Here is a 20,579-nt window from a genome sequence, read left to right as displayed (position 1 = left end):
AAGTACCCTGCAAGTAATGGATTGCCTTTTAAACTTCTTTTGGTATTTGACAATGTCCTTGGCCACCTAGAACCTGATGAGTTCAACAGCGAAGGCACTGAAATGGTCTATTTGCCCCCAAACACACTGTCTCTAATTCAGCCTCTAGATCAGGAGGTCATTATACACAGTACACTATAGAAAGGATTGTCAACACTGTGGAAGAGAACCTCAAAAAGGAGAACATCATGAAAGTCTAGGATGATTATACCACTGAAGATGCCACTGTTGCTATAGGAAAAGCCATGAAAGTCATAAAAGTCGCGCCCCGCAGTGGGCCGGGGCCTGGCCCGAGTCCTCACGCGTGTCTTCGCCAGACTTCCTGCCCACCCTGAGGAGTTAGGTGTCCCGGGCCCCTCTGCACACAGGAGAGTGAGGCTCAGGGGTGTGTTCCGTGGCATCAGCTGGGCTGTACTTAGATTGGAACCTGGAAGACGGCCTGAAAGAGGCTGGGGGGGGGGGGGGGGGGGGGGGAGGTGGTGGGGGGGAAGGGTTTTAAGATATGGATTTTGAAGAAATTCAAGAATTAACAGACACCACACCAGAGGAATTAACAGGAGATAAGTGCTTCCAAACCAGTGCCAGACAATAAGAAAGGAAATGCAGAAGAAGCAATGTCAGAAAACAAATGGACAGTACACTATCTGGAAGAAGGGCTCCGATTATTCAAGACTGCTTTCGACTTCTTTTACCACACGGACCCATTTATGATATGGACACTGAAACTAAAGCAAAGGGTAGAAGACGATGTACAGAAACTTTTTTTTTTTAAGATTTTTATTTATTTGAGAGAGAGCGAGTGAGCATGAGCAGAGGGAGGGAGAAGCAGACTCCCTGCCGAGCAGGGAGTCTGTTGTAGGGCCTGACCCCAGGACCCCGAGACCATGACCTGAGCTGAAGGCAGATGCCCAACTGACTGAGTCACCTAGAAACATTTTTTTTTAAATGAAAAAGCAAAAAAAGTCAGACAGAAATAATGACATATTTCTGTAAAGTTACACTAAGGGTGTCAACCTCTTCTATTTCCCCTTCTACATCTTCCACCCCCGATAGCAAGACTAATCTCTCCTCTTCCGCCTCAATGTGAAGACAACAAGGATGAAGACCTTTATGATAACCCACTTCCACTTCATGAACAGTATAAAATCATTATGTCGTACAGTTAATAAACTTGTGTGTGTGTGTTAGTGCCTTTGTGTAAAAATGCAGTAACTATATGGCAAGAATTGTGTGAGATGTTTTTGTGTCATCATCATTGCCTAAGTATTCATTATGAAGGACATCACGTGCAAGACTAGTATGGAAGTGGATAGACTATCCTTACATAGGAATAAGGTAAGTCACATTTGATAGGAAATTAATAATGTATTGGCTTTCTTACTGTTTTATAATTTCGCTTTCAAAGAATTATATTATGTACAGTATGGCTCTCTCCCCTTGTAACTGGAGAAGCTGAGTATTACCTCAGACAGAAATATATATTTTAAATGTAACAATGTTTCTACTACTTAATTATGAATATGACTGCTGTAGGCCATAAAAATTTTATAACCATTCATTAGTGTATAGGCTAGGCTACTGTAAAGCAATCGTATTGATTACACTAGGCTAAAATGAAGCAGTCATACTGCTGCTTCTTCGTTATCAATGCATGAGTGTTATACCTGTAAATTAATTTTTTTCCACATTATCTTTTCATTTTTGATGTCTGGTATTAGTAATAACTATAACACCTATAGTGTTTTATATAAGACAATATTGATGAGGTACTAAAAGATGGTTCATCTTATAAACAGAGGACATGGGATGCCTAGGTAGCTCAGTCAGTTAAGCGTCTGCCTTTGGGTCAGGTCATGATCCCAGCATCCTGGGACTGAGTCCTGCACTGGGGTCCTTGCTTAGCGGGAGCCTACTTCTCTCTCTGCCAGACTCCCCCTGCTTGTGCTCTCTGTCAAATAAATAAATAAAATCTTAAAAAAAAAAAAAATAAACAGAGGACATAAACTTACAGTATTGGTAAGTACAGTATGGTACTGTAAATGTGTCTTCTCTTATTTTAATATTTGCTTTTCTCTAGAGTACTTTATTATAAGGAACAGTATATAATACATATACAAAGTATGTATTAACTGTCTCTGTTATTGGTAAGGCTTTTGGTCAACAGTAGGCTCTTACTTGGTAAGTTATCACACATTTTGACTGTGGGGAGGATCATGCTCCTAACCCCTGTGTTGTTCAATGGTCAACTGTGTGTTCATTTGCTATAAGGTAGTACAGACGAATGAGAAGAGGAAAGGAATGATAAATGATGACTTGTTAGCCTTTTACAGCAGGGGTAGATAAATCAGTCTCACAATTAGCAGATCCTTCTAGTTAACAGATCTAAAGTCAAGTCTCATTTCAAAGGCTTCTAATATTGGCTTTTCTTCTATTTAGTTTTGTATCCTCTGGATACACTTTCAGGGCAGTTCCATCATCTACCATTTCTCACATGAGTTACTTAAATCAGTAAATAAGAAAAGCTTGCTGTATTTTGTGGAATGCCAGGATGAACCAGTTTGGATAAATTTATTAAAACTAAAAAGTGAATATATAGCACATTATAATTTTTGCCATATTCAATCATTCACCATAATTTTTAAAAAGATTTTATTTATTTATTTTAGAGACAGAGCAAGCGCAAACAGGAGGATCAGAGGGAGAGGGACAAGCAGACTCTGCTCTGAGCACAGAATATGACACAGGGCTCAACCCCCGACCCTGAGATCATGACTGGAGCCAATCAAGAGTCAGATGCTTAGGACCCACTCAGGCACCCCTCATTCATCATAATTTTTGCTAAGCACTCTGGGCAGTTTCATTCTGACTGGCTATTAAGCAACTTGTGGATATTCTTCCTTATCAGTTGGTTTTCTCAAGCTAGAAGTCAGAAAACTTACTTTCTCAACTTCCCTTAAAACCAGGGTTCAGACATGTGATCTTCCCATCAGATGTAACTGCGTAAGACTCTGATTTAAAAGTAAGCAGTATAAAGAACCAAGTGCCAAGCAGAACCCATCCTTCTAGTAAAGGTGGTTACATAAGCATATTTTAATTCTACCTTTTTTAAAAATTTAATTCTATAAGGTTACTGTATAAAAAATAGTATTTATATAGATTTGGAAGATTTACTTTTTCAAAAAAGAGATCAGAAGACTAGATTCAATAAAACACATACCCCCACACTTAAATACTGATTTGTAAGAGATTCTTCATTGCACTTTCTAAATAGGAATCACATTCCTCCTTCCTAAAGTATGTTCTTTAAAATTTCTTTTAGGAGAGTCTTTTGGTGGCAAACTAATTTTCTATCTGAAAATTCATCTATTTTTATCTCTAATCTTAAAGACATTTTTGCTGTGTGTACAATTCTAGGATGACTGTCTGCTCTGAGCACATTTAAGATCCATTAGATTCTAACAGAATCAACTTTGTATTCTGACTTGTTACTGCAACAGTTCTTTGAAGATTATGTCTCTTTTTGTTGTTACTGTACAGTTTTGCTGTGCCTATGGATAAACTTTTTTTTTTTTTCTCACTTGAGATTCATTAGGGTTGCTGAATCTGTGAATTGTGTTTCTGTGAATTGTGTTTTTCATCAATTCTGGAATCTTTTCTTTGAGCCTCTGCCTTACTTTTTCTTTCTTTCTAAAACTCTGCCTAGGGGCGCCTGGTTGGCTCAGCAGTTAAGTGTCTGCCTTCGGCTCAGGTCACGACCCCAGGGTCCTGGGATCGAGCCCCGCATCGGGTTCCCTGCTCTGCGGGAAGCCTGCTTCTCCCTCTCACACTCCCCTTGCTTGTGTTCCCTCTCTTGCTGTCTCTCTCTCTGTCAAATAAATAAAATATTTAAAAACAAAAAACAAAAAACTCTCTCTAGATACGTATTAAGAGCTTCTCTTTTTTTATCATCTAACTCAACCTTTTCCACATATTTTCCATTTCTCTTTCTTGCCCTCCCTCTCTACACTTTGCTATATTCTGGGTATTTCTTCACAAGTATTATAGTTTAATATTTAGCTTTCTATAATCTGCTATTAAATCGTCCCACTGAGGTTTTATATGGTCTCTTGCCCTGTACTCATCTCAATCCTTTTTATTTCTTTAAACAAATCAAATATGCTTCTTTTATATAAAAGCTGTATCCGAGCTGACAATTCCAGTATCTTCAGCCTTAAGGGGTGTGATTCTGCCTTTCCCCCTCTTCTCCTGCTAAATCTAGCCCAGAAGGTCTAGTTTCTCAGTTGGGTATATACTATGACTATGATCTCCTATTTTGGGGGGCTTTATGTAGACGCTGTTCTTTGACGTTGAAAATTGCTCTAGAGTTTGAATTTTGCTTCTTCCCAAAGGCAGTACCTGCCTGAGACCAATTTAAACCAGATATTTAATTTACTGTTAAAATGGCACTGATTATTCATAAAAATTTTTTCAATCTACAAAAATAACAGGATTGTTTGCACAGTCCTTTTTAATGAAGTTACTGGGATATAAACTGCAGAAATGATGAGGAAAAACTCAGCAAAAGGACTGGCGGGCTTTGGATATATTTACACATAGAGCTGAGGTTCAAAGAAGTGGGGCTACTAGCATGTCAGATCACAAGGTACATGCTATATCCCCTCACAAAATAGAAATGATATTAATTACTATAAAACAGGGTAGGTAGAGACAGCAAATGGGAATTAGAGTTTTGCCTAGTACTGCAACTGTAATAAAAGTAACAAGAATTTTATTCAAAACTGAAAATCAAGTAATGTAAGTATTATACAACCATATTTAATTATATGCTACATACTAAGTATATTCACTAATATTACGTGGTAGATGAAATGGAAGGGAATAAGATGACAAAAGCAGGTTAACCTGCCACTTCTGAAGTACAAAAATAATGGACGCTAAAAGAAAATAGAGAACAAAGGGTAATTTTAAGTTAAAGGGAACTACAACAAAAATACAATCCATCTATATCTATCTCTATCTATCCCACAGAGTCAGTGACTTTAAAAATCTAATACAAAATAAACCAAACCTATCTCTCACATAAAATATACAAAATTGGGGCACTGGCTGGTTCGGTCATTTAAACATGTGACTCTTGATCTTGGGCTTGTGAGTTTGAGAGGTTACTTTAAAAAAAAATATATATATATATATAGTTAAGTCATTAAAATTTTTTTTTATATTGTAACGCAGAGCAAAACCCAACTCCATGATGATTATAAGATGCACATCCAAAACAAAGTGATTCAGAAAGACTAAACATAAAAAAAAAAAAAGATCGGGCGCCTGAGTGGCTCAGTCGGATGCTCAACCGACTCCTAATTTTGGCTCAGATCATGATCTCACCATCACTGGATGAAGCCCCATCACTGGATGAAGCCCCATCACTGGATGAAGCCCCATGTTGTGTCCAGCTTCTCACTCAGCAGGGAGTCTGCTGGAGATTCTTTCTCTCCCTCCCCCTGTTCTCTCCCTCAAAAAAATAAATAAATCTTAAAACAAAACAAAACAAAACACGGACACCTGGGTCGCTCAGTCAGTGACCTTCGGCTCAGGTCATGATCCCAGGGTCCTGGGATCGAGTCCTGGGTCGGACTTCCTGCTTAGCAGGGAGTCTGCTTCTCCCTCTGCCCCCACTCCTGCTCATGCTCTCGCTCGCTCACTCGCTCTCTCGTGCACGCGTGCGAAAGAAAGAAATAAAAACCTTAAAAAGAAAAATTAAAAAAAACAAACCCCCCAAAACCCCAAAGATATACAAGGCAATATACACAAAATGAAAGCAGGAATCAAGGTCTTACTTTCAACTGAAGTACAGATTACACTATAAAGCTTTAAACAAGATAAAGAAAGGCACTTTGTAATGTCAATGAGGGCAACCCAGGGTATCTAAAAATTTTGGTATCTATCATAATCTAGCAGCAACATTCATGATGCAGAAATTAGAAATTTATTAAAGTTAGGAGACTCAAATCATCTCTCACTTAATGACAGATTAAAGAGATAAAAATAAACAAGGACACTGAACACCTTAATAATATAGTAAGGTGTGTGGCCTGAAAATAGAAAGCACACCTTTTAAAGTACTCATAGGATGTTAACCAAAAAAGACCATATTAGGTTACAGAGGAAACCATAATAAATTCCAAAAAGAGATACTATAAGCAACATATATGAACACAGTAAAATAAAACTTGGAATTAACATTTTTAAAGGCTTTTCTATAAATCTGAAACCGCAGAATTTCTAGGGGAAAAATGATAATGACAACACTATTTATCAATATATACAGGTGTCAGGTGTAGCAGTGGTCAGGAAGAATACATAGGTACAACTACTTAAAGTAACAGAATAATAAAAACAAAAGCCAAACTCTGGATTAAGTCTCATATGTGTATACTAGGAAATATGTTTCCATTTACATAAAGTTCAAAATCACGTAAAATTGGGGTGCCTGGGTGGCTCAGTCGGTTAAGTATCTGCCTTTGGCTCAGGTCATGATCCCAGGGTCCTGGGATCAAGCCCCTCATTGGATTCTCTGCTTGGTGGGGAGTCTGCTTCTCCCTCTGCCTCTCACCCTGCTCGTGCTCTCTCTCTCGTGCGTGCTCACTAAAAAATAATAAAATCTTAACAAAAAATAAAAAGAAAATACTCAAAACCATGTAAAATTAAACAATACATGTTTAGGGATACAAAACACATTGCAAAACCATTTTAAAATGTAGTAAGGGTCAACAGGGCACCTGGGTGGTTAAGTCGGTTAGGCGTCTGACTCTTGATTTTGGCTCAGGTCATGATCTCAGAGTCCTGAGATCGAGCCGGCATCAGGCTCTGTACTCTGTACAGAGTCCACTTGGGATACTCTCTCTCCCTCTGCCCCTGCCTACGCCCCTTGAGCTCCCTATTCCTCTCTAAAATAAATAAAATCTTAGAAAAAAAGGAGGGGTCAATAAAAGAGGGGATAACATTTCTTGACTCACTCTATGAGACCAGTATTACCCTTTAACAAACACTTCACAAAAAAACTACAAGCTAATATCTCTTATGAATATAGATACAAAAATCCTCAACAAAATGCTAGCAAACTGAGTCCAGCAGCATATTAAAAGGGCTACACACCATGGCCAAGTTGGACTTATCCCAGGAATGCAAAACTGATTCAATACATAAAAATGAATTGACGTAATATGCCATATTAAATAAAGGGGGGGAATCCCTATTTTTTCAATAGATATAAAAAATTTAAAACGCATTCAACAAAATCTAACATCTTTTCATGACAAAAACACTCAACAAACTACAAATTGAAGGGAACTTCCTCAATTTGATATGGGCATCAATGAAAAAGCCCTAGCTAACATCATACTTAAAGGTTAAAGACCAAAAGCCTGCCCCACACTAAGATCAGAATGAAGATGTCTGATCTTGCCACTTCTACTTAACATGGAAGTTCTGAAAGTTCTAGGCAGGGCAATTAGATACAGGAGGAGAATAGGCATCTAGATTGGAAGAAAGAAGTAAAACTATCTTTATTCATAGATGATGTGACATGTAATAAAACCTAAAGAATTCACATTAAAAACTATTAGCACTAATAAATAAGTTTAGCAAAGTTGCAGAAAATACAAGATCAATACATGAAAATCAATAGCATTTTAAAAATAATATTTAGGATTAAATTTAACAAAAGAAGTACAACACTTAACAAATAATGAGAGAAATTAAAGAATATCTGAAGAGGGACTCCTGGGTGGCTCAGTTGGTTAAGCCGCTGCCTTCGGCTCAGGTCATGATCCCAGGGGTCCTGGGATCGAGTTCTGCATTGGGCTCCTCGCTCAGAAGGGAGCCTGCTTCTCCCTCTGCCCATTGCTCCCCCTGCTTGTGCTCTCTCTCCCCTCTGACAAATGAATAAAATCTTAAAAAAAAAAAAAAAAAAAGATCTAAGGAATATGAAAAAAATCCTGTGTTCATGGATTGGAAGATTTAACACATTGTTAAAATGACAATACTCCTAAAACTGACCTACAGATTCAACAGAATCCTTATCATAATCACAGCTGACTTCTTTGTAGAAATTGACAAACTGATTCTAAAATTCATACAGAACTGGGAGGGATCAAGACTAGCCAAAACAATCCTAAAAAGGAATAAAGTAGGAAGGCTCACACTTCCCAACAGGAAACCTTACTACAAAGCAACAATAAGCAAGACCGTGATTTTCTTTTTTTTTCCCCTTTTTCTAGATTTATTTATTTGAGAGAGAGAGAGAGAGAGAGAGAATAAGCAGGAGGGGCAGAGGGGGAGACGAGAGAGAATCCGAAGCAGACTCCTTTCCGGGCGGGGAGCCAGACACAAGGCTCAAACTCAAGACCCTGAGATCATGACCTGACCTGAAACCAAGAGCTGGATGCTTAATCGACTGCACCAACCAGGTGCCCCAAGACCATGATTTTCAACGAGATTCTAAGACCTCGCAATGAAGAATTGTTTCAACAAATGGCACTGGGACAAATGGGTAGCCACATGCAGAAGAATGAATTGGAACCCCTACCAAACATGACATACAAAAATTAATTTAAAAAATTTATTTCAGGGGCACCTGGGTGGCTCAGTCGGTTAGGCGTCTGGCTTCAGCTCGGGTCATGATCCCACATCGGGATCGAGTCCCACATCGAGCTCTCTGCTCAGTGGGGTCTGCTTCTCCCTCTACCCTTCCCCCCCTGCTCATGATCTCTCTCACTTGTCTCTTGCAAATAAATAAATAAAATCTTAAAAAAATAAAATAAATTTTAAAAAAATAAAAAATTTATTTCAAAATAGATCAAAGACTTAAATGTAAGAGCTAAAACTACCACCTCTTAGAAGGAAACATAGGTATAAATTTTCATGGCCTTGGATTAGGCAATGGGTTCTTAAATATGTCACCAAAAACACAAGCAACGAAGAAAAAAGACAATGGACTTCATCAAATATTAAAAATTTGTGCATCAAAGGACATTTTCAAAAGAGAGGGCAATCACAAAATGGGAGAAAATATTTGCAAATCATGTATCTGACAAGGGTCTCATTTCCAGAATTCATACAGAGTTCTTTTAACAATAGAAGGACAGCCCCATTTAAAAATGGACAAAAGATCTGAACAGACATTTCTCCAAAGGAATAATAAATGGCCAGTAAGTGCATGAAAAGATACTCAACATCATTAGTCAGGAAAATGCAAATAAAAAAACCCATGATTAGATACCATTTCATACCCACTAGGATGGCTTTAATAAAACAAACAACAAATTAAAGTGAGGATGTAGAGAAACAAACTCTCATACACTGCTGGTAGGAATGTAAAATGGTGCAACCACTTTGGAACAGTCTGGCACTTTCTCAAAGAGTTAAACAGAGAGTTACCATATGGCCAGCAATTCCATTCCTATGTAGATACCCAAGAGAACCAGAAAATATCTTTACACAAAAACTTGTACAAGATGGTCACAGCAGCATTATTTATAATAGCCAAAAAGTAGAAACAACTCAAATGTCCATTAACTGATAAATGACTTAAGAGACTGCAGTATATTCAATGTAATATTCAGCCGTAAAAAGGAAATGAAGTACTTATACATGCTATTAACAAGAATAAACCTTGAAAACACAATAAGTAAAAGAAGTCAGATACGAAAAGCCACATATTGAATGATTCAACTTTTATGAAATGTCCAGAACAGGCAAATCTAGAGACAGAAAGTGGTTCTCAGCGGGGAGAAGGTAGGGTGAGGAATGACTGCTGAAGAGTATGGGGTTTCTTTTTGGAGTGATGTTAATGTTCTGGAATTAGTAGTGATGGTTGCACAACCTTGTGCATATGTTAGGTCTTTAAATTGTATACTACAAAACGGTAAATTTTATCTCAACAAAAATCTATCTGAAAAAATGGAAGGGAATGATAAACACAAAAAGATAGTACCTACCTCTGAAGGAGGAAGAAATGGAATGCAATCATAAAGTTACTGATTATGTTTTTTTTCTTAAACTGAGTAGAAGACACACAAGTATCTGTAGTTATTCTTAAATCTTACACATTTTTTTAAAAGATTTTATTTATTTGAGATAGAGTGAGAGAGCATGTGCAAGCAGGGCAGGGAAAAGGAACAGAAGGAGAGGGACAAGCAGACTCTGCGCTGAGTGTGGAGCCCAATGTGGGGATCAATCTCACAACCCTACGATCACAACCTGAGCCAAAATCGAGATTTGGATGCTTAACTGACTGAACCACTCAGGCGCTCCTTATCTTACACATGTTTTTAAAATATCTTATCAGTATTTAATAAAATAAAATACAGTATTTAATAAAATGAGACATTTCTTTCCTGTTAAAATTTAAACCTATTTAAATTTAGAGCCAAATAGCTCTATAACCATGTGCAAATATAATTTTCATAAAAATGAAATTAAAAAATAAAAGAATGGAAGGTGATGTAAAGGAGGCAGTGAATGTAGAGACTACTCTTTTTTTTTTTTTTTTTTTGAGACTACTCTTTAAGAAGTTTAGTTCTAAAGACATGTAAAAAGAGAAGATGGTAGGGGTGCCTGGGTGACGCAGTCGTTAAGCGTCTGCCTTTGGCTCAGGGCGTGATCCCAGGGTCGTGGGATCAAGCCCCACATCAGGCTCCTCCGCTATGAGTATGCTTCTTCCTCTCCCACTCCCCCTGCTTGTGTTCCCTCTCTCGCTGGCTGTCTCTCTGTTAAATAAATAAATAAATAAATAAATAAATAAATAATCTTAAAAAAAAAAGAGAGAGAGAGAGAAGTTGGTAGTCACAGAGAGTGGGAGTCAACAGAGTTGTTTTTTTAGTTAGTGGTTCTCTTCCCCAACAAATGTGTGAGCATGTTTACTGGTGACAGGAAAAGAATGAATAATGAGAGAGGCTGCCAAGGTTACATTTTTTTTTTTTTAAAAGATTTCATCTATTTATTTGACACAGAGAGAGAGAGCAAGCGAGCACAAGCAGTGGGAGTGGGAGAGGGAGAAGCAGACTCCCCACTGAGCAGGGAGGCTGATGTGGGGCTTGATCCCAGGACCCTGGGATCATGACCTGAACAGAAGGCAGACGCTTAATTGCGCCACCCAGGCGACCTAAAGGTTACACCTTTACAAAGACGTAAAGTCCTTTTATAAGATAGAGGTCTAAGCACCAGAATTCATAGGTAGGAATTATCCTTTGATGGATGGTGAAAGGGGAGAAATATTTAAGGACAGGAATATTTGGGCCCAAGTTTGATGGTGGACATTACAGGCAGATGAATGCGCTCTCACCTGATGGTCCAAATTTTCTTTGTTAAGTTTTCTATTAGGAGTAAGGGAAGGTGGAGGAAGGACAAGGGCAGTTGAGGGAAGATGAGGGCCTGAGAACCAATGCTTAAGAATAAAGCCGAGGGGACAAAGCAGGAAATGACAAAATAAAGATTAGTTGGCAGTTCTGTGAGCCCAGTGAATCAGAACCAGTCTCATACTGAACTACAGTAAACATGCAGAAATGCAAGTACTTGTACTGACTGGAGACAGGCTGTTGGTAAATAAGTAGCTATGACACAAGGATTAAAAGAAAAGAGTTGGGATCAAAGTGTTGAGGGAAATAAAAATCTGTGGTGCTTGAGAGGTACAAATTAAGGAAAATCTAAGTTATTAGAGTCAAGGTTCCAAGATCATGTGAAGGTGAAGAACAAATATAGTGAAATAAATGAGTGACAAGAAGGAAGGGGAAAGGGTTTCACAAACGGTTAAGAGTTGACAAGATTTCTGTGCATCCGATCAATAAAATGGGGTAAGTAATTCTTGCTTTACCCAATACGAAGAGTTCAAATGAGAAATAATTTCATGGGGTAGGGGAACAAAAAGAGCCTCAAGATATAATGCATAATCTTAAGAGGCTATGAATTACTCAGCTATTTCATTTATTATTCACTTGATAGTGTAACTTTTACTTGAAAACAATAAAATGCATTCTTTAGAATATTTATTTTATTTAAAAAAAGATTTATTTACTAGAGAGAGAGCACAAGCAGGTGAAGGGGCAGAAGGAGAGGGAGAAGCAGACTCTCCGCTGAGCAGTGAGCCAGATGTGGGGCTCGATCCCCAGACTCTGGGATCATAAACTCAGCCAAAGGCAGATGCTTAAACGACTTGAGCCACCCAGGCGCTCCACTTTAGAATATTTCTATTCCTGACAGTATACCAAATGTATCTGGCTCTTCTCCTTATTTCAAAGAACTTATTTATTCAATTCATATTTACTGAGTACTTATGTGCCAGGCTTTATGTTGGATACAGTATATATACTGGTAGACAAATAGACACAGTCGCTCTCCTCAATGCCATTTCTGCCAAACAGTAGTCAGACCATAAACAAGTGAACAAACAGAAATTTATAATTATAAATGATAAAGACAGTGTTGCAAGAGAATAAGGCAGAGTGGAGGATTTATTTAAACTGGGTGAAGAGGGGGGCACCTGGGTGGCTCAGATGGTTAAGCGTCTGCCTTCGGCTCAGGTCATGATCCCAGGGTCCTAGGATCGAGGCCCGCCTTGGGCTCCCTGCTCGGCAGGGAGCCTGCTTCTCCCTCTCCCCCTGCTGTTTCCCCTCCTTGTGCTCTTTCACTCTGTCAAATAAATAAATAAAATCTTTTAAAAAATAAATAAATAAACTGGGTGAAGAGGGAAGATTTTGAAGCTAAGTCCTAAAGGATAAAAAAGAACCATGTGAAAGATGATGAAACATAGTGTCATAACCATTCAGGGCCTAAGGACAGTGTTTAGACACAAAAAGAAGGCCTAGCCTAGCTAGGTCTGAACACGATGAACTCCAACATCTGAAGTTTAGGCCGAAAAGAAGGGACCAACAAAGGAACCTACACAGAAGCAGTAAAGGACAAAGGAAGGAGAAATATAGGAAAGTATGAAATCTTCAAAAGCAAGAGAAAAGAAAATGTTTTAAAGAGAAAGGAATGGTCAATTGTATTCAATGCTGCCCAGAAACAGATTATGGAATAAGAGTTTTAAAATATCTACTGGATTTAGCAAATAGAGGTATTTTGTGGCCTTAAGTGAAGTGGTTCAGGGAAAAGCACTAAAGCCAGCCTAAATGGGTTGAATAGTGCATAAAGAAAAGGGCAGGGAGAAGGACTAGGAAAAGAAAAAAGGAAGAGAAGGAAGATTTCACTATATTATAATTCTGGATAAAATAAAACACACAGGAGCACCTATCTTGGGCTCCTGGGATCAAGCCCCGAGTCAGCTTCCCTGCTCAGTGGGGAGTCGGCTTGTCCCTCACCCTCTGCCTCTCCCCCTCGCTTGTGTTCTCTCTCAAATAAATAAAATCTTTGAAAACACACACACACACACTCTCTCTCTCTCTCTCTAATATATAGCTGAGCTCAACTATATATTGCCTCAACAGGGCAATCCCTAGATGCTTGAAGATGAGGCCTCAGGACCTTGATGATAGAAAGCTAGTAAGCTCTCCCTGTGAAAAGTTCAGAGATACGAAGAGTTGTCTCCATGGGTGTCTGGGCTGGCTCAGTCGGTAGAGCACACAACTCTTGATCCTCAGGTTGTGAGTTCAAGCCCCATGTTGGGTGTAGAGATTACTTAAAAAATAAATAAAAATTAAAAAAAAAAAAAGAAAAGAATTGTCTCCATCCTTGAAACAGGACCTAGAAAAACTGCACTACATCATTACCTTCTCTCCATGAAGACATCAAGAAATTCACCATGTATCAGGGTATAAATGGAAAGGGTCATGTATAAGAAGAGGCTGGAACTTCAGACCAGTCATTGGTGGACTTCAAGGATTTACACTTTCTACTCACAGCAGGAACCCTTAGTTTAGGTATTAACATTTTAAAACCAGTCCATCAGTTAAGACCCTAGATTTTAGCAAAGGCACATATGAAGAACTCCCTCCGAAATCCAGGATACAACAAACTTCCACAGAATGATGAGATGACAACCAAAACTGCAAGCCACACAAGGAGACAAACTACTATGAAAAGGTCAGGAGAAGCGACAAACTATAAAAACACATATCAAGTACTACAGATAACAGAAGATTTGAAAGAAATTATAAAATAAAAACATTAAAATGTTTAAAAAGAAAAAAAGGCACAAACAGCACCCCAAAGACAAAACCCAGGCATTACTAAAAAACCGAAAACCAAAAACAAATTAGAAACAGAATAAAAGAGATATTTCAAGAATTTAAAGTCATTGCCAGTGAAGCTGTTTTTTAAAAAAAAGTCAGACATGTGGGGCACCTGGGTGGCTCAGTCAGTTACGAGTCTTAAGCGTCCGACTCTTGGGTTTCAGCTCAGGTCAATGGAGCCCCGTGTCCTCTGCACTCAGTGCAGAGTCTGCTTCAAGATTCTTGCCCTCTGCCCCTCCCCCACCTTGCTCTCTCTCAAATACATACATCTTTTTCTTTTTGAAAGACTTTATTTATTTGTCAGAGAGAGAGGAAGAGCACAAGCAGGGGGAGAAGCAGGCAGAGGGAGAAGCAGGCTCCCCACTGAGCAAGGAGCCCGACTTGGGACTCAATCCCAAGACCCTGGGATCATGACCTGAGCTGAAGACAGATGCTTAACGACTAAGCCACCCAGGCACCCCTAAATAAATCCTTTAAAAAGAAAAAAAAAAAGATTTTTAAAAATAAATCCCTTTTCCCTCTTCCCATTTTAAGGTTCATGACCAAAATCAGTTTCTTTCTTTCTTTTTTTTTTTAAAAGATTTATTTATTTATTTATTTATTTATTTATTTATTTATTTATTTATTTATTTGACAGAGACAGACAGCCTGCGAGAGAGGGAACACAAGCAGGGGAGTGGGAGAGGAAGAAGCAGGCTCCCAGTGGAGGAGCCCGATGTGGGACTCGATCCCGGAACGTCGGGATCACGCCCTGAGCCGAAGGCAGACGCTTAGTGACTGTGCTACCCAGGCGCCCCAAGTTTCTAAATGATAATCTTAACTAAGCCTATTTCTTACCTTCAAATTTACCTATTTTATAGTAGAGACTGGGAATAGTACATCTTGAAAGGCATGTTCCCTGGTCAGTCTATTTGAAAGCTAACTTATAACATGGTCTAAACTACTTTTCTGCAGTTTAAACTAATCCTTTAAAAAGGAAAATATTGATGTTCTCAATTTTTTTTTTTTTTTAAGAGAGAGCAAGGGGGAAAGGGAGAGGAAGAGAGAGAATCTTAAGCTGGCTCCTTGCCCAACATGCAGCCTGACACGGGGCTCAATCTCATGACCCTGAGATCATGCTCTGAGCCGAAAACAAGAGTCGGCTGCCTAACCAACTGAGCCACCGAGGTGCCCTTCAATTTGTTATTCTTAAAATACCTTATCCATTGAAAAACAAAAGTCTTGTCAATAGGTTCAAGTTCCCAAAGGATCTTAAATAACAATTTTTACTGCTACTACTCCCTACTATGTAGCAGGCACTGTGTTTTCAAACATTAATGCAATCATTTCAACAGAATTATTAAGTGGGTATTAGCTCTATAGTTTTTACAACAGCAATATAGGAAACTAACAGAAACCTAAGGCCTACTACTAATCATCACTAAACATCAAACAAATGCTGTCATCAACAGAGATCCTTTTCATCAAAATGAGTATCTCTTTCAGTGTGAGCACCCAACATGCAGAATGGCTTCATTCAAGTACCTTGTACTTCTGTCTCAATTCTTCTGTGTCTTCTTTTTCTACTTCTAGGACACGGCGCCGTTCGGTAGCATCTTCGGCATAATCAAGCTTAACAAAAATAGATATAATTAGTCTTAATTACTAAAGTACCCCAATTAGCTAATAAAAAGTCACTCACACACCTACAGTATTACATGAAAATAAAAACTTCATATTATAGTCAGCTACCTTTTGCTTTATTGTCATCCCACAGAGAAAATGTGTGCAAAATAGCTAATTAATCCTTTCATGCTGGTGGTTCCCAACAGACTCATTTTTTTATGATAACGGACTTTATTTCAGTGTTCAATGCCAAAGAATTAGGAGTAAATGGAGAAAATATTTTAGGCAGGGGCATTATCTGCCACCTACCTGCTTCAAAGCCAGCACTAAATGAGAATGTAAAATATGTTTTAAAGTTTCCAAAGAAAAATATTAAAACTATATTCTACCTAATAAGTGTATTCTTGTAATGGCATTTGAATTTGGAATTAATATCAATTTTAAACACACCACTTAAGGAAAAATAGCTAACAAGATCAATTTACCTCCATTTCCATGCGACCCATGCCCATGACATCATACTTGACGACAATCGGAATGGGATCTGTTCTCCCTGTAACAGGAACACATAATCAAGGTAAGAGGCAAGGCTAAACCAACAGTTCACTTTATACATTGGGTTTGGGTGGTTAGAGATCTTGCCTTGGAGTGCAGAGACCAGAAAGCTACAGTGAACCAAACACAAGCCATTCTCACAGCTTACAACCAAACCTACCGCTCCCAGTTTAAGCCTAACTAACCACCTTGGTTGACATTCCAGTTGGGGAAAATTCCAGATTACTATGACAAAATTAAATAAGTAATTCAAAGCACTTCTAAGCAATGGCACCAGGAGATTTAAAATAAAAAACTTTAGAAACTTCTTTTTAAAATGATCCCCAAATAACTTTTCATCAAGAATCACTTCACTCTTACTGTCCACTGACATCCTCCCACATACACTTTTAAAACTAGTAATAGATATCTCAACGGATATGCTTAAATTAAAAAAAACCACGGTTTCAAACATGATACAGGAAAACTCTGTAATTGCAACTCAGCATGCTTAGTATTTTTTTGTTTTCAATAATTAACTGGGGCTGCGACAAAATTTAAATAAAAAGCAACAGTTAGTTGCCCTTAGGGACAAAAAATTGTTTTACTTTTAAACTGGTGCTCTGAGGTCTCATTCTCCAGAGTGGATTTAACACTGGCTGTGGTAATCGGTAAGCTGTGAAAAGGACTAGTTGCGAAGAAAATTGACTTTAAACTAATCAATCTATGCTGGAGATTTTTAAAAATGTATATTTAATCCACTCATAACCAGCCAAACAAAGCAAAATGGGGCAGACAAGCACTTTACTACCACAGCTGTTTTACATCACAACTTGCGCTGTTTATTGTGATGTAAGCCCACTGAAAAGAGGACTGACTTACCTTATCCGTTGTACACCTTTAGTGAAAAAACACAATGTTTACTTCCCTCATCATTTCACTCAGGCTGGTGTAAACAATTGTTTTGTTTGTTTTTTGTGTGTTTTTGTTGTTGTTGTTATACAGACATATGTATTATACCTTTGGGCTAAAAGTTGAGTTTTGTCAGGCTAAATCTGAGGTATTACCAAAACCAATTAAAAATAAATAAATGCCATATTCATGACTAGGCTTAGTCCTGGAGAAAAAGGAAGAAACTGTTTTCAAAGTGACTGGCAACCACTTATATCCAGTTGCTCCATAAAGGTGTTTAATTTTTGTCTTTAAAACATAATGAAAAACAAATTCAGAAGTTTACTTATCACCAATATCCCAAGATAGTTTTCAAACAATAAGGAGATAATTAGGAATAATTATCACAGTGAAAGTTTAAGTTAATAAAGATCCTTTCATGCCAGGGGAAAAAAAAAAGGAAAAAAATTTCTAAAATACGGCCTTCTTTTAGAAACTATCAAAGACTGCCAGTTAAACAAAATGAAAATGCATACTACCTTATGCCCAATGGTATAATAAATAAGCAGTGACTGCAATCTTTAGCAAAAGGACCAAATTAAAGACAGGTTATAAAAATGACTTCCTAAGTGCAATATCACTTTCATAACGTCTCAATCAGGGATTTACTGGTAAAATACACAAATGCTCCAATGAAAGAATTGAAAAGAAATGTCAAAGGAATTTACTTTTTTTGGTTTTGGTTCCTTTTTTGGTCTGTCAGAATTTGTTTTGCAAGAATCAAGAAAGTTTTGGTACAAATTCATTACCTCTGTAAACCCCTGTTTATAAACTCTACATTAGTACTTTTGCCTTCTAAGGCAGTCAAAGTTTGTTTTAATTTATTCATAAATTGCAGTAGCAAGTGCTAGTGCCCATTACATTGTGGGAAAATCAAGTTTTTGACAGTATTAGAATTTAATGTTTTAACTGATTTTTTTTGGCAGTTCTAACACAAACAGATACATCCCTTCTTAACAGTACCCTTTAATGAACAAGGATCAGACAAGTTGCATAAGGAAAGGAAAGGAAAATGAAAAAGACCAAGCAGAAGGATGAAGGCTACAACAGAGAAAGTAAGCCTAACATATTGGTGCACTGATGACAAAAGGAGTAATTCAGTCTGAAAATAAAAAATTACCACTGCTAAGTTTACCATCACCACAACAAGTCCAGGATCATAATGCTGTAAAAAAGAAACACCATTTGTTAGGCAGAAACCATTAGGGTAGGAAACAGGCCTTCTAGCAGGCAGATGGCAAGGGGTAAAGTAACAATTGGTTTGTCCCTCCCCCAATTTTAGCTGAAGAAGAGGAAGGACACTTTGTGCTACAGCAGCTGTTTTCACATTGGTTGGCCCACGGTGTGAGATTTTTGCGCTGCTACTTGAGAACACGTACAACCTCCTCTTTAACAATTCGGGGGGGGGGGGTGTTAAAGTGAGAGAACTAGCTCTAGCTTCCAATTTCTAATTTAACTATTCATTCTGGTAAATCAGTATTCAGGGCCCAAGTTGGGACTTCTCCTTAAAGAAATAACATCAAAGACAGATCAACTGGACAGTGATCAAGTCATTTCCTTCACTGAAAGAAAGAACTCTAAGAGGATTTATGGGTGGGAAGGGAGTCATCAAGACCTTGTTAAAAAAATATATAAGTAAAAGATCTGGAAAATAACCTTTTACACTAAGTGCTTAGAAAACTTATGCGTATTTGAGTTCTGTTATGAATGAATAAAACCCCTGAAGTAGCTTTCCTTAGAAATTTGTTTCCTTTTAATGAAGTCTTCCCAGGCTTGCCAACATCTTTCTGCATACGACAAAGCCAAGCTCCGAAGGAGACCAGGAACTCCAGAGAAAGTGACATCGAAATGGCTGTCACATTCATAATTAGTCCACTCAGAAAATAATCTGAAGGAATTATAATAACATTGGTGACAGAGGGGAACTACACTTATTGTGGTGAGCACTGAGTACCGTACAGAACTGCTGAATCATGTTGTACACCTGAAACTAATGTAACCCTGTATGTTAATCATACTTCAATTAAACAAAATTTAGGGGCGTCTGGCTGGCTTAAGTCAGTCGAGCACACGACTCTTGATCTAGGGGTCGTGAATTCAAGCCCCACCTTGGGCATAGAGCTTACTTATAAAATATATATACGACAACAACAACAACAAAAAACAAATAATAATCTGAATATGACATTATTGTCTGGGCCAAGCAGTAATTTCTTTCCATTATTAAAGAGGCTCCAGAAAAGGAAAAATCCTAGTAGGAAAAGACACAGAATAATATATAACACAAGAAGAGACTACAGCTTAAAAAACAAGCAAAACTCTCAATTTATTCATTTGTGATTAATGATAAATCCTACCATAAAGAATACCACTGTGGAACACCTGAATAACAACTTACAGGGATGACTTTTCAAAAGGTAGGTAGGAACCAAATGTTTGCTAATATGATATTCTCTAGAAAACGCAACTTCTTTTTAAAAAATAAATTGAACTGGGGCACCTGGCTGGCTCAGTCAGTAGAGCATGCAATTCCTGATTTTGAGGTTCTAAGTTTGAGCCCCATGTTGGGTACAGAGGTTACTTAAAAATAAAATCTTTAGGGGCGCCTGGGTGGTGCAGTCGTTAAGCGTCTGCCTTCAGCTCAGGGCGTGATCCCAGCGTTCTGGGATCGAGTCCCGCATCAGGCTCCTTCTCTGGGAGCCTGCTTCTTCCTCTCCCACTCCCCCTGCCTGTGTTCCCTCTCTCGCTGGCTGTCTCTCTCTGTCAAATAAATAAAATCTTAAAAAAAAAATCTTTAAAATATAAAAATTATAAAAAATTAAATTAAGGGACGCCTGGGTGGCTCAGTCGGTTGGGCGTCTGCCTTTGGCTCAAGTCATGATCCCAGGGTCTTGGGATCGAGCCCCACATCAGGCTCCCTGCCCAGTGGGAAGTCTGCTTCTCTGCCCCTCTCCCTGCTTGTACTCTCTCTCTAATAAATAAATATTCAAAAATTTTAAATTAAAATTTAAAAAATTAAAAAATAAAAATACGTAAAATTCAATTAAAAATAAATAAAATAAAATAAACTGAACTAAATCCAGGTTCCCTACTTCTTTGTTTCCTTTAAAGGGGGAAATATTTCTTAAAATCCATTAAATTAGGGGCGCCTGGGTGGCGCAGTCATTAAGCATCTGCCTTTGGCTCAGGGCGTGATCCTGGCGTTCTGGGACCGAGCCCCAC

At 38.2% G+C, this 20,579-nt stretch overlaps 1 protein-coding gene across 3 annotated transcripts in view; it reads right to left on the bottom strand.

Annotated features, from left to right (window-relative positions):
- Positions 1-20,579, bottom strand: part of GPATCH8 (G-patch domain containing 8) — a 107,683-nt gene that overhangs the window by 31,219 nt on the left and 55,885 nt on the right. For 2 of the 3 annotated variants that reach the window (XM_040640511.1, XM_040640512.1), the window contains 2 exons: positions 16,358-16,425; positions 15,792-15,878 (listed from right to left, as the gene is read on the bottom strand). In XM_040640511.1, the coding sequence (XP_040496445.1) occupies positions 15,792-15,878; positions 16,358-16,425 (155 nt within the window). Of the gene's footprint in view, positions 1-15,791; positions 15,879-16,357; positions 16,426-18,477; positions 18,523-20,579 lie in introns of all 3 variants that reach the window. The other variant, XM_040640513.1, reaches the window with a different exon arrangement.

Source organism: Ursus maritimus, unplaced genomic scaffold, assembly GCF_017311325.1.
Source record: "Ursus maritimus isolate PB19 unplaced genomic scaffold, ASM1731132v1 scaffold_24, whole genome shotgun sequence".
NCBI classification, from domain to species: domain Eukaryota; kingdom Metazoa; phylum Chordata; class Mammalia; order Carnivora; family Ursidae; genus Ursus; species Ursus maritimus.
This window is presented reverse-complemented; position numbering and strand designations above follow the sequence as displayed.